This window comes from Arachis ipaensis, chromosome B03, assembly GCF_000816755.2.
Source record: "Arachis ipaensis cultivar K30076 chromosome B03, Araip1.1, whole genome shotgun sequence".
Taxonomy (NCBI): domain Eukaryota; kingdom Viridiplantae; phylum Streptophyta; class Magnoliopsida; order Fabales; family Fabaceae; genus Arachis; species Arachis ipaensis.
This window is the reverse complement of record NC_029787.2, coordinates 63563697-63579216: the sequence shown is the minus strand read 5'-3', so window position 1 is coordinate 63579216 and position 15520 is coordinate 63563697. Positions and strand designations below refer to the sequence as shown.

General features: G+C 38.0%; 1 protein-coding gene and 1 long non-coding RNA gene across 2 annotated transcripts in view; both read right to left on the bottom strand.

Moving 5' to 3' along the window:
- LOC107634463 overlaps positions 1-1606 on the bottom strand; it is a 9476-nt gene extending 7870 nt beyond the window's left edge. The window contains exon 1 of the long non-coding RNA XR_001618916.2: positions 1497-1606. This is a non-coding gene — a long non-coding RNA (uncharacterized LOC107634463). The remainder of the gene's footprint in view (positions 1-1496) is intronic.
- Positions 1659-2369, bottom strand: LOC107634461 (sucrose-binding protein-like). The gene is made up of 2 exons (XM_016337952.2): positions 1898-2369; positions 1659-1828 (listed from the first exon to the last, which is right to left on the bottom strand). The coding sequence occupies exons 1-2, from the start codon at positions 2343-2345 to the stop codon at positions 1707-1709; spliced, it is 570 nt and encodes a 189-aa protein (XP_016193438.1). The 5' UTR covers positions 2346-2369; the 3' UTR covers positions 1659-1706.

The following is a 15520-nucleotide window of genomic DNA, read 5'->3' as shown; positions in this document are numbered from 1 at the left end:
GCGTCGGACGACTCTCTTCGTCGCCCCTACCGTTGCACGAGCTCTCTCCGTCACTCCTTGCATCACACGAGCTCCCTCTGCCAGTGCCTCATCACGTATGCTCCCTTCATCGCCATCATCGCAGAGCTCTCTCCGTCGCTGCTCTCATCGACATCGTCGCACGAGCTCTGTCTGCTGCCTATCGTTGTGTCTGCTCCCTTTCATGAATTTCAAGTATACTCTGATTTTGTGATTATGTTGCGTAGGGCTCAGTTTTCTATCCTAATTTTAGTTTTATCCCAGTTTTATATGCTGTGCTTGCAAGAGTTGTCACAGAGAAGAAGATGTCATTAATCAAAACCTGGGAAGAAAGTGAGAAATCAAGAGCAGAGAACAAGACCTAAAGATATGTCATTCTTCATATTAACTAACAAGCTATTTATTACTGATTTCGATCAATTTGTTTCGCAGAACTCAGAAGAAGCTTTCATCCATTTTATCATGGAAAAACAGTAAAATAGCTTCCATGGAAGCTGGACTGAAAAAGATTCATGTAAGCATGTATTTCATTTCATTAGTTACTATAATACTGTATTCTAACTTTTATGAGCATTAGTTGCCACTTTTAACTTCTGTTTTTTGTGTTAAGAGTTATTGACAAGAAATGAGAATATAAAAATGATTTCTTTTACTCTATAAAAGAAGAGTGTAAAAAATTATCATTTATCAAAGATTATCTGAATTCTCTTTTGACTAAAACAAAGAACAAGTTGACTGGAACATTTCCCGGGGCACTGAAGAGCTTGGAGAGTATGACTTATTTGTAAGTGATAGCTAGAACTTATTTACAATTCTATTATGTAAGATTCAACTGAAGTTTATTAACAACTTGTCAAGTATTACATTTGAACTTTGCTTAATTAGTCCTTGTTTCATGAAATTGTGATCACTATCCATTAGAAACCTTTCTTCCAACAATCTTCAAGGGCCTATTCCAATCAGCTATCACGGATTGGTAATTTGGATACATTATAAGTATGAATCATTTAATGTATCTACTTACGTAAAATGTAAATATCTCTGGTTCATACTAATGATTTATTCTAGTAGAATTTGCTAATCTTAGAAGTGTTATGGACATCCAAGTTATTTGTCTTTTTTTTTCCTCATATGAAATTTGTTTTCTCCTTTGATTACTTCCTTTTTTCTATTTGCTAATTGGTTTTTGTCCTTCTATGTTGCAGTAATGTATCTTGAATCTTGTAGTAAGCCATCATCACTAAGTTGCATGCTTCTTTTGGCAACAGGTTAGTGTTATTTACTACTACTCTATATATGTCTCAATGCCATTATGTATGTCCATCAGAAGAAAGAACAAAACTTGAAGCTATACACATAGACAAAGACAATGCAATTTGGTTCTTGTAATCTCAACACCTTAAATTAGATGGATGATATTTAAGTTTTACAGTTTAGTTAAGTGAATTTAGATCGTTCGTATTTCATTTAAGTTTCACAGTTTAGTTTATGTCTACCTGGAGTACAGCTTCAAGTTTGTCCATACTGAATGCTGTGAGAAATAGTTCCGAGTTAAATGCCTGCAATGCCATAACTTGTTTTGATCTTATTCTTATGGCTTATAGTAATGAGTTAAAGAGAACTAATGAATGAACTTTGTAGTCTCCAGGTGTAGTGAGAGGTATAAAGAGATTGGCAAGGACAAGGTTCTAATTCTCATTTTTGTTAACGAAATAGACTACTGTGCCTGCTGCTACCCTCATCATGTCTCCATCTTCGAGGTTGAACCTATCCGTTTTGTCTTCTCTCACCAACCCAATCACCGCTCTCCCTATAATTAAAAATTCCACAATATAATTATGATTAAATTAAAGAAAGAAAGAAAGAAAGAAAAAGGTACCTTTGAGTACAAAGATAACGGCATCGGAATCAAAGTAAGTTGGAGAGGTGAAAGTGTGTCCCTTAGCTTCCATAGTGACCAAAATATAATTGCTAATGCTTTTGATGAGCTTGGATCTTCTACTGAACTTGTTCAGAACCCGAACTCTTCCGTCTTGTGTTTCCAGCCTGGTCCTAAAATCTTCATTATCAAACACATAAGGATTTTGATTCTCCATCGTGGTTCCCTCTTCTTCTTCTCGCTCTTTTTTCATTTGATGGTACCTCTCACAACTGCGAACGCATGCTCGCTTGTCACTCTTGGAATACTGTTGCTGCTGGCCACACTGGTGCATGCATGTTGTGAGCTCAGGGTCCTCTTCTTCCTGCTCCTCATCTCTGGATAGAGCAGCTAATAAGTTGGTGCATAGAGAGAGCAGAATAATGAAGAGAACAAGCTTTGTTTTCATAGGTTATAGTCCTAGACTCCTAGTTATTAAGAAACAAACACAACAAACAATAATAAGACACTGATTTTTGAAGGGGTGTATGTGTATGCATGTATTATATATTGTGTGGTAGGTAGTAGGGACTAAGGATGAGTATGCAATATAGGAATAATAATGATGGCATCTGGGACTTGGGACTTTGGAACTTGGGAGTGGGGATAGATGATTATAACATGCACAAGGACAAGTGTATACCAAGCCTTTAGGTGTCACAAATTTGAAAACTAAATGTCTAAATCATCAACAGATTGCCAACTACTCTACCACAATGCACAAAATCATCACAGATAGTAATAGGAGAGTTTTTAATATACTGATGAGATAACAGCTTCCCTTATACAATGCCTGATGAGATAAGCAGTCGACTAATGATTATTCTGACTGTTTGATCTCTCTTTAACCCGTTACAAAGTTTCATGTTTTGTTTTGTTTTGAAAAAGTGGGGGGAAAAGAGAAAGAATTTACAGCTACCAGCAAAAGGTATCATTTTTTTAGGGTCCTTAGCTTTGATCACTGAGGTTTTTCAGTTTTAATCCCTTAGTGTGCCACCTTGTTGCTTTGCTGCTTTGTTTTTATGAGTTCCATTTTCTGAGCTTGTAAAGTTCAATTATTGTAATTTTTCATATTCCTTTTGGAGTGTGAAATGACAAAGCTTTCATTTTTGGTTTCAGAATGCGAACAAGAGGCTCAATGGCATTTTTTTGTCCATGTAGCTAATTCCACATGGTGGGATAAGATTTTATTGTTGTTGTTTTATGTTATTATTTTGGTATGATCTAATGTTATTATTTTTAGTTTTTTACATTTTTTGTGTGTGGCCAAAATAGTACCACAGAATCAGATAAGCTTTATATGCCAAGGACACTAATGATGACATGTCATCATGTCATATTTTTCTATGCTTTTTCATACAAGAAATTGATGATTTGTGCTTAAATATTGAATGCTTTTGTGCTTAAATGGTATATTTCCTTGATCTTTTGATTTTATAGTTTTTGTAGTAAATAAGAAGAAAAAGAAGCAAAAGAGCACAAAATAAACCAAAAAGAAGAAAAGAAAAATTTTGGGCACGCTTTAAAGATTGAGCACACTTTGGAGCCTTAAGCCACGCTTTTAAAAGCGTGGCCCATGACCAAGAATACCACAGACAATTAAAGCATGCATGCATGCCATCATGAACCATGAATTATTTAATTAGCATTATTAATTAGCTTCACGGAATTACTAATCAATCATGCATGTAATACATTATTAAGATCAATGAATTAATGCTTCGGTGAATTAATGAAAGAATGCATGCAAGTAATATTGTTTTAATACTTTGCTAAGGCATTAAATGAAAGCATGCATACATTATTAAAGCCAATTGGCTAATGCATTAGCATTAATCATGAACCAAGCATGCATGAAGTATTAGTAATGCCAATAAAGCTAGTGTTCATTAAAGCAATTGGAAGCCTAGCGTTCATTAAATTGAATGCCACGTTCAAGACAATGAACATTTTTCGGCTTATGGAAGAAAGGAAGCAAGCATTCAAGCAAGGGCGCTACGTTGTTTCTCTTAACCGAGCGCTATGCTTCACAAGGAAAAAGGCATGTACGTAGCGCTCAAAAATTCCAACTGAGCGCTTCATCAAACAAGGGAAAGCAAGGCTCGAAGAGGGAAGCAAAGGAGAGCTGCGCTCTCTTCACCAACTGAGCTTTATCGTGGGTCTCCTCATGAAAATGCAAGGAAAAAGGCACCAAAATGGTTCACCAAGGATTCGAAACAGGGAACTTGCACTCAAGAGAAGCGCTATCCTTGTTTGCTTCACAAAGAAAATTGGCGCTGAAGTGCGCCCACCAAGGTTCGAAGTAGGGGCTCATTAATAAGGAAAGGGATGGTGCGCTCTCCCAATTCACTGAGCGCTACCCTTCTTGTTTTTCCAAGGCAATAAGCACCAACTTGGCAAGGCCAAGGTCCATGAGGATGTTGCGCTCTCCTTGTCAACCGAGCCATGCCCTGGGAGGTGTCCCACACACCAAACCACAATTGAACCAAGGAAACAAGCATTGATGCTCGGTTGCCTTAGTTAACTGAGCATGACCCTGGGAGCTGCACCATGACCCAAAAATCAATTAAAAAAAGCCATTTTGGATCCACTTTTCTTCAAATCAAAAGCAAGCAAAGCCCATTGACTCAATGGCACAAGGATCAATTAGATTAGGAATTTCATTTTGTAATTTGCTTTTAATTTTATTTTTATTTTTTATTTTGTAAAAAGCCTATATATGGCATCATTTTCATTTTTGTAAAGGAGGATGGCTCTACTAGAGAGCAATAGGAGTAGGATTAGAATAGAGAGCTTTCTTTGAAACACTTTTAATTTTCTGCACTATTTACATTTCAAAAAATCAATTCAGCTTTATGCAAATTTCCTTTCCTAAAATTATGTTCTTCTACACTTTCACTATTTAGTTTCCTTTGAGCTTGATTTACTCTCTACATTCTGCAACTTACATTTGAAATTGTTGAGATCCAAATTTACTTTTCTTGCAAATCTGCAATTCTATTCTTCTGCAATTTTACTTTTCCATTCACACTAAGCTTGATTTACATCTCCTACACAATTTACTTCCTCTGCAATTGCTTTAAGCTATGATCTACTGCTTCTTTTACTTTCTAGCACCCAAGCCTCCTTTACATTTCATGCACTTTACCTTTCTTGTCATTTAAGCTTCTGTCAATTTATAATTCATGCAATTGTCCTAAGTTTTAATTTAATGCTTCTTTGATTTCCTTGCTCCCAAATCCCTTTACATTCACTGCAATTTATATTTCTTGTCATTTAAGATTCTGTCAATTTATATTTCTTGCTCTTTAAGATTCTACTCATTTACTTTCTGCATCTTTAAGATTCATGCAATTTACATTCTGTTGGCTACATTTCATCCAATTTCACTTTAATGTTAACTTGACTAAACTAATCACCCACTAAACTTCCTTGATCCATCAATTCCTGTGGGATTGACCTCACTCTAAGTGAGTTATTACTGCTTGATACGACCTGGTACACTTGCCGGTGAGTTTAGATGTTGGAATCCGTTTCCAACCCATCAAGTTTTTGGCGCCATTACCAGGGATTGATTTAGATCAACAATGATTAAGTGGGTGAGAAGTCTAGATCAAGTATTTTCTTGATTTTTGTTTTCTGTTTTAGATTGAAACCAAGGTGTTTGAGTTTTTGCCTCACTAAGAAATTCTCATCTCTGATATAAGCAATTTCAATTTTCCTTGGTGTTGTGTTTTCCAAAATTCAAATGGAGTTCAACTCATCTTATAATCAAACAAATTTTATGGGATATTACCCACCATCACCAATCTCTAATGGTAGCTGGGAATATCACCAAGAAATGATAAATGATCAAGCAAATTACATGAGATATTGTCCAGAACCACAAAATGATTTATGTCATTATCCTCAAGGTAGCTGGACATATCAACAAGAGTATGAACAATCAAGTGAAGTGAACTATTTTTCAGGGCCACAAAGTGACTCATATTGCTATGATATTGACATAAATTGTGGCTGGGAAGGGAATTTCAATATTTTATCTTCTGTTCATCAAGGAACATCATCATTTGATTGTGCTGTCAATGCATACATGGAAAATTGTTTCCCAATGCCACAAGATGATTCATACTGTGATGAATTCAATAATTCTTCAAGTTGTGCTTGGGAGAATCAAAATCAGAAAGTATTTGACAATTCATACTCCACTTATCAAGAGCTATCATCACTTGAGCAAACCTTCAATTCATTCATGGAAAGCTGTCAAACCTCACCTCCCAGTTTTTCATCTGAAAATTCTTCATCACTTAACTATCCCTTGACACAAAATCTCTTCCAAAACTCACAGTCCTCACAAACTTCCATGAACCAAAACCTCTCAAGGCTTGAAACCATGCTTGAAAGATATGAAAGGGAAGCACAAAGATCATGGAAAGAGCAAGAAAACTCCCTCACAAACATGGAAATGCTGTTAGCTCAATTGTTGAGTGCAAAGAAGAAAGAGGAAGGGCAAGATGAGGAAGCCTCTGTGTCAAGTGAAATTTCAATGGAAAAGGAGGTTGTGGAGGTGTTTGAACCTGTGGCTTCATATTCACAGAAGCTAATTGAGGTGATAGAGGAACATGAAACTTCACTCCTAAAAGACTTAATGGAAGATCATGTAAAAGAAGAGGAGGAAGCCAATCAAGGAAGTTCACACTCAATTGAAGCAGAAAATTACAGGAAGGAAGAGCTCACTGAACCATCAATTCAAAAAGCTCTTGATAAAGACAAAACTCCAATAATAACACAGCAACCAAGTCTTGAATCCAAAGAAGTGAAGGCAACTAGCAAGAGCACCAATTCTATCCCTAATCCAGCAAGGAAGTTCCTTTTCCTCTCCTTTATTTCCAGCACTTTAATTTGCATGATTGTCTTTATCTTCTCTGTTTACATGTGTGTATGAATAAGCATAGCCTGAATTTTGATTGTAACATGTTGTCAATTTTACTACTTGATGCGACCCGGTATACTTGCCGGTTAGTTTGTGCGAATTCAATTTTTTGCCATCAAGTTTTTGGCGCCGTTGCCGGGGATTGATTTAGATTGACAAGGATTAAGTAGGTGATAATCTAGATTAGGCATTTTTCTTTATTTATGTTAAACCCACTAACTGTTTGAGATTTTGTTTCTGCTAATTGTAACTCCACTCTAGCAATAGAGTGCTCTGCTTTTATTTTTATTTTGTTTGTGTTGTCTGCCAGGAAAAAGAGGAGGTGCATCCACCTCCTTTGATTCTGAACCAGAGAGAACCTTCTTGAGGCTAAGAAGATAAGCAAGAGGAAAGGGAGTGATTGGAAAAGAAGAATCAGAAGAGGGAGATCAGGAGATGGAGGATAATCTCCCTAATCCACCAGAGGAGGTGGCCAACAACAATGGCCAACCTCCAACGAGAGTTCTAGCCTCTTACACCATCTCTAACCCAAGAAACTGTGGGAGCAGTATACTCACTCCAAATGTCCATGCCACTAACTTTGAGTTGAAGCCTCAACTTATCACTTTCGTGCAGAACAATTGCTCTTATGGAGGGAGTCCTCTAGAAGACCTAAATTAACACTTATTTGTCTTCCTGAGGATATGTGAAACAATCAAGACAAATGGTGTGCATCCAGATATCTACAAGTTGCTGTTATTTCCATTCTCTTTGAGGGATAAGGCATCTCAATGGCTGGAGACATTCCCCAAAGAAAGCATCAATAACTGGGATGATTTGGTGAGAAAATTCCTTGCTAAATTCAACCCACCTTAGAGAATCATTAGGCTGAAAATAGAAGTACAAACTTTCACTCAAATGGATGGAGAATCACTTTATGAGGCCTGGAAGAGATACAAAGCATTGATAAGGAAATGCCCACTTGACATGTTCAATGAGTGGGTCAGACTTCAGAACTTCTATGAGAGCTTGACTCCAAAAGCTCAAGAGGCTTTGGATTACTCTGCAGGAGGCTCACTTCAGCTAATGAAAACAACAGAAGAGGCTCAGAATCTCATAGATACTATTTCCAACAACTAATACTTCTATTCTCATCAAAGGAAACGCCAACTAACTTCAACTCTAAAGAAGGGTGTATTGGAGCTTGAAGGTATGGACACTATCTTGGCACAAAACAAATTGATGCACCAACAAATCCAATAGCAAATGGAAATAATGGTGAAGAGAATAGATGGTCTTCAACTAGTTGCAAACCAACCACCAGTTGTGTGGGGACCAAATGAAGAGAGGTATGAAGAACAGCAGCCTGAACAAGTTCAGTATATGCACAACCAAGGATCTGGATAGAATGAGTTCCATGGGGACACTTATAACTCCTCTTGGAGGAACCACCCCAATCTGAAGTGGGGATACAACCAAAACTCATGGCAAAGAAATTCCAATCCAAGCAACCCCGCAATACAAACCACCATAACCATCAGACCACTAACTAAAATCCATACAGATGATGACAGGTCATCTTATGCTAGTTTTACTAGCAATTTTCATTTGTTTCATTAGGTTTCATGCACTTTCTTAAACAATAAGTAAGTGATTGGAGTGGAATTTCATGTTTATCTTGATTCAATCAAACATCATTAATTTTATACAAAATCATGAGATTTATGCAAGAATTAGATGATTATTATGAATGATGCAAAACCTTATGATTTTGGATAGACTTTGATTGCATGTTTGGTTGATTTTAGGTGGAAAATGAAAAGAAAAAGAGGCAGTGCAGAGTAATGATGTGCTCAAATAGAGAACGCCACGCTCTCAATCAACGCGCATGCGTGAAGGACACTTACGCGTTGGGCAACAATTTTTGAAGACCCACGCGTACGCGTGCATGACGCGTATGCGTGGATGTAATTAGCGCTCATTTGCAAAGAGAGCGCTACGTTATCTGAGTGAGTGTTTTCGAGCAAATTCAAATTTGGAATTGAAGTTTTGCAACTGATGCGCACGCGTCGATGAAGCAACTAGGATGAAGCATGCAAACGCATGGGTGGCGCGAAAGCTTGGAATCAACATTTTGCCATCCATGCGCACGCGCAAGGGATGCACACGCGTGGGGAGCGTTCATGGCGCGAACGTAATTCTCGTTTAAAGAATGCTATCAGGGACGCGCACGTGTGGATGTTACGCGCAAGCATGATGGAGGCTGAAGATGGCAGTGACTCGCACGCGTATATGACGCGTACGCATCGATGTGCAAAAATGCAAAGGGACGCATGGGTGATGACATATCATCATGTCATGTTTTTCTATGCTTTTTCATACAAGAAAGTGATGATTAGTGCTTATATATTTAATGCTTTTGTGCTTAAATGGTATATTTCTTTGATCTTTTGATTTTATAAACTTTGTAGGAAATAAGAAGAAAAAGAAGCAAAAAAGCACAAAATAAGCTAAAAAGGAGAAAAGAGAATTTTGGGGCATATTTTGGAGTTTAGGCACACTTTGGAGCCTTAGGCCACGCTTTAAAAGCGTGGCCCATGACTAAATCAAGAAAGCGTGCTCTGTTTTCAAAATCAGCGCTCAGCTGCAAAGAGAGTGCTAAGTTAACTAAGCCAGCATTTTCGGGCAAGTTAAAATTTGGAGGTAAAGTTTTGCAAACGACGCGCACGCGTGCTTGACGCGCACTCGTTGATGGTGCACCTGGGACAAAGCACGCGCACGCGTGGCTGGCGGTGAAGCATGGAATTGACATTTTTGCCACCCACGCGCACGCGTACATGATGCGCATGCGTGGGGCAGCGTTCATTAAGCAAATGTAGCGCTCATTAAGAGAACGCTGCAAAGGACGCGTACGCGTGGGTGATGCGTACGCGTCGATGGGCGAAAATGCAAAAGCACGCGCAAGTGTGAGGAATGCGTATGCGTGGTTGCCCGAACGCTCCGTTCTCTAAATGAACGCTACGCTCTGCTGGAAGCTGCAACTCTGGCTCAATTTATTTCAATTCAAGCCCATTGAAGCCCCAAAGCAAGTAGAGTCCAATTGACATCACTCAAAGGCACAAGGATCATCTAGAATAGGAATTTTGCATTTAATTGTAATTTATTTTCAATTTGAATTTCATTTAGTAGTTTAGGAAGCCTATATAAAGGCATGAGTTTCATTTTAGAAAAGGAGGAGCGCTAGTAGGCTGCAGTAGTAGTAGGCAGCAGTAGGAGTAGGAGTAGGAGTAGAATAGAAGGCTTTCTTTGATACACTTTTATTTTTCAGTGTTGAATTCAGTTTTATTTCAATGAAAGTTTCAATTTCTGCAATTCTCTTCTGGAAATTTACATTCTGCAACTTTACATTTGAGCTTGTTGTGATCTGAATTTACTTTTCGTGCAATTTAAATCTTCTACAATTGTTATAAGTTCTGGTCTGCTGCTTTCTTTAATTTCCCTGCACCCAATTCCCTTTACATTTGATGCAATTTACTTTTCTTGCCATTTAAGTTAATGTCACTTTACTTTCTATTGATCAATTCTCACTTAATTCACCACTGTTAGCTTGACTAAACTAATCACCTCACTAAAGTTGCTTGATCCATCAATCCCTGTGGGATCGACCTCACTCTTGTGAGTTATTACTACTTGATGCGACCCGGTACACTTGCCGGTGAGTTTGTGTGGAATCATTTTTCCCTCATCAAGTTTTTGGCGACGTTGCCGGGGATTGATATAGATCGACAATGATTAAGTGGGTGAGAAGTCTAGATTAAGCATTTCCTTTGTTTTTGTTCTTTTAATTTTCTGTTTTGAGATGATACCAAGGTGTTTGAGTTATTGCCTCACTAAGAAATTCTCATCTGTGACATGAATTTCAATTATCATTGGTGATGTGTTTTACAAAATTCAAATGGAGTTCAACTCATCTTATGATCAAACAAATTTTATAGGATATTACCCACCATCACCAAATGACTATTCTAATGGTGGCTAGGAATATCACCAAGAAATCACATATTCTGAACAACCCAATCAATAGGGATATATTTCAGAACCACAAGATGAGCAAGAGAATCATATGGGATATTACCCACCATCACAAAATGATTCAAGTCATTATCCTAATGATGGATGGGAATATCACCAAGAATTTACAGATTTTGAGCAACCCAATCAATGGGGATATGCTTCAGAAAATGATCAAGACAATTTCATGAGATATTTCCCACCACTACAAGATGATTTAAGTCATTATCCTTATGGTGACTGGGAATATCAACAAGGAATGAGAGTGTATGAACAATCAAGTGAAATGAACTACTTCCCACCACTACAAGATGATTTAAGTCATTATCCTTATGGTGACTGGGAATATCAACAAGGAATGAGAGTGTATGAACAATCAAGTGAAATGAACTACTTCTCAGAGCCACAAAGTGACTCAAACTATTATGACACGCACACAAATGATGGTTGGGAAGGGAATAGCAATGATTCACATTCTAATCATTCAAAGGCATTATCACTTGATTATGCTGTCAGTGACGAATTCAACAATCACTCAAGTTGTGGGTGGGAGGATCAAAACCAAACAGCATTTAATAGTTCATACTCCACTCATCAAGAGACATCATCACTGGAGTGGGCTTTCAATAAATTCATGCAAGATTGTTCCCCAATGCCACAAGATGATCCATACTTTGATGAATTCAACAATTCTTCAAGTCGTGCTTGGGAGGATCAAAATCAGAGAGAACTCAATGTGTCATACTCCATTAATCAAGAGCCATCATCACTTGAGCAAACCTTCAACTCATTTATGCAAAGTTGTCCAACTTCACCTCCCTGTTTTTCATTTGAAAATCCTTCATCACTTGACTATACCTCAACACAAAGCTTCCTACAAGATCCATATGATGACATGTCACCATGTCATGTTTTTCTGTGCTTTTTCATACAAGAAATTGATGAATTGTGCTTGAATAATGAATGCTTTTGTACTTAAATGGTATATTTTCTTGATCTTTTAATTTTATAAATTTTGTAGGAGATAAGAAGAAAAAGAAGCAAAAAGCACAAAATAAGCTAAAAAGGAGAAAAAAGAGCTTTGGGGCACACTTTGAAGTTGGAGCACACTTTGGAGGCTTAGGCCACGCTTTTAAAAGCGTGGCCCATGACCAAATTAAAGGAAATTAGCAATCAGCACACAAAGCTCCGCTCTTGCCAAGAGCGGAGCATTATCGTGATGCAATTTCAACTTGGAAGCAAGAATTTTCACCAAGTTAAGCTTGGGCACTCACAACATGACTATGCCTTCTTCAAAGGGCTATAACTTGAGCTACAGACATTCAATTGATGTGCTTCCAGTTGCATTGGAAAGCTGACATTCAGAGCTTTCCAACGATATATGGCAATCCATATTTAGCACAAAATTGTGGCACGAGTAAAATGCATCTTTAAGGACCAAAAACAAGCAAAAATATACCAAAGTGCAACCACCAAGGTTCGAAGCTGGAACCTCACTCCAAAGCAAAGTAGCGCTCTACATCATTATTGTGCTCCGCTCTCTTGGAGAGCATTGTCGTGCTATCTCCAAGTAAAATTCAAAGGAAAATGTTTGCTTGTGAAGCCACAAAGATTTGAACCTGGAACCTCATTCTTGAAGCATTAATGCTATGCTCTCCCCAAGAGAGGAGCGCTACTTTGATGCTTGGACCTTGTCACGCACCAAAATTGACACGGCCAGGGACACAAATTGAATGTTGCGCTCTTGTGGAGAGCGGAGCATTGCCCTGGGAGGTGTCCCACACTAAACCAACTTGAACCAAGCTTGACCCATGCTACAAACCAATTAAACCAAGGCCAACCAAACCATCTCTCTTCAAATCCAAAGCAAGCAAAGCCCACATCATCACTCAAAGGTACAAGAACAAGCTAGAATTAGGATTTTTATTTAATTTGTTTTTCATTTCAATTTCATTTTATTTTGTAAAAAGCCTATATAAAGGCATCATTCTCATTTTCAAGAGGGGAGCAGCTCCATTAGAGAGCATAGAAGCTAGCTCTACTAGAGAGCACTAGGGGGAATTGCGATTGAGAGCTGAGTTCTCTCCTCCTTGTTCTTGCTTTTGCACTCTTTACTTCTTGTCTTGGATCTTGGGTGAAGAATTGAAGAAATTCTGTTTCAATCTCACCTTGAGATCTCTTGTTTATTTTTCTGCATAACTTTAGAAATTGTGATTTGAATTCAAATTCTGTTTACTGCCTTCTTCTACTTCTTTTGCACTTTACTACTCCATTTTCTTTTGCAATTGTTCTTGGGTGGATCAAGGAAGGATTTGAGATCTAGACTTGTTTTATAGTCTCATCCAACCCCTGAGATCTTTAATTTCCCTTGAGCTATTGTAGAGCTACATTTTGCTTTCTGTTTGGTTTCTCAAGTAATTCATCTTCTCTTGTTTAGATCTGTTGCATTTTAATTCATCCTTTACTTCTCTGTTTAATGCTATTTTACTTTATCTTGTTTAATTTTTGCAATTCCAGCACTAAATTCAATTTACTTTCAAGTAATTTAATTCTTCTGCACTTGTTTGGCATTTTACATTTCTGTTCAGGATTTGATTTACTTTTTCAGCAAGTTTAATTCTCTGCAGTTGCTTTAAGCCTTAATCTATTACTTTCTTTAAATTCCCTGCACCCAACCCCCTCTACTTTTCATGCAATTTACTTTTCTTGCTCTTTAAGATTTTGTCAATTTACTTTTCTTGCACTTTAAGTTTCTGCAATTTTACTTCCTGCACTTTAAATTCTCTTGTTATTTACTTTCTGCTGCATCAATTATCACCCACCAATGTTAGCTTGACTAAACTAATCACCCACTAAAGTTGCTTGATCCATCAATCCTTGTGGGATCGACCTCACTCTAAGTAAGTTTTACTACTTGATGCGACCCGGTATACTTGCCGGTGAGTTTTAAGTGTTTGGAATTCGTTTTCCTAAAATATCCATCAAGTTTTTGGCGTTGTTCCCAGGGATTGATTAGATCAACAATGATTAAGTGGGTGAGAAGTCTAGATCAGGCATTTTTTTTTGTTTTTGTTCTCTGTTCTAAATTGAAATCAAGGTGTTTGAGTTATTGCCTCACTCAGAAGTTATTCTCTAAGACATGAACTTCAATTTTCATTGGTGTTGTGTTTTACAAAATTCAAATGGAGTTCAACTCATCTTGTGATCAAACAAATTTTCTGGGATATCACCCACCATCACAAATCTCTAATAGTGGCTGGGAATATCACCAAGAATTTACAGATTCTAAGCACTCCAATCCATGGAGATGCGCTTCAGAGCCACAAGATGAACAAGATAATCATATGGGATATTTCTCACCACCACAAAATGATTCAAGTCATTATGGTGGTTGGGAATATCACCAAGAATTGAAAGAATATGAACATTTCCCGGAGCCACAAAGTGACTCATACTGTGAAGGCACGTACACAAATGATGGCTGGAAAGGGAAATGCAATGATCCACATTCTAATTATTCAAGGACATTATCACTTGATCGTGTTGCCAGAGCATACTTGGAAAATTCTTCATCACTTGACTATGCATCAACACAAAATCCATCCCAAGACTCACAACCAACACAAACTTCCACGAGCCAAAGACTCTCAATGCTTGAGTCCAGGTTCAACAGACTTGTGGAGAAACAACAACAATCCTGGAGAGAACAAGAAATCCTTTCTCAGGAGACGGATGAGCAATTAGAGGACACAGAGAAACGCTTAGAACTACTAAGCAAGGAAAATAAAGACCAATTGATGGATGTGAAGGATAAAGTGGAAGAGCAAGATGAGGAGGCTACTGCATCAAGTGAACATTCAATGAAGAATGAGGTGGTTGAAAATGAAACTACACTTGAAGTGACTGGTGCACGAAATTACAATCACACTTTTGCAACTCCGCACAACTAACCAGCAAGTGCACTGGGTCGTCCAAGTAATACCTTACGTGAGTAAGGGTTGATCCCACGGAGATTGTCGGCTTGAAGCAAGCTATGATTATCTTGTAACTCTTAGTCAGGATATCAATAATTCTCAGATTTAATTGTAAAAAGTAAAAGAATATGAAATAAATACTTGTTATGCAGTAATGAAGAACAGGTTGAGGCTTTGGAGATGCTTTGTATTCTGAATCTCTACTTTCCTACTATCTTCTTCTTCATGCACGCAAGGCTCCTTCCATGACAAGCTTTATGTTGGGCATCACCGTTGTCAATGGCTACTTCCCGTCCTCTCAGTGAAAATGTTCCAAATGCGCTGTCACCGCATGGCTAATCATTTGTCGGTTCTCGATCATGTCGGAATAGGATCCATTGATCCTTTTGCATCTGTCATTACGCCCAACACTCGCGAGTTTGAAGCTCGTCACAGTCATCCCTTCCCAGATCCTACTCAGAATACCATAGACAAGGTTTAGACGTTCTGGATCTCAGGAATGGCCGCCAATAATTCTAGCTTATACCACGAAGACTCTGATCTGAATCATGAGGCTAAGAGATATGCATTCAATCTAAGGTAGAACGGAGGTGGTTGTCAAGCACGCGTTCATAGGTGAGAATGATG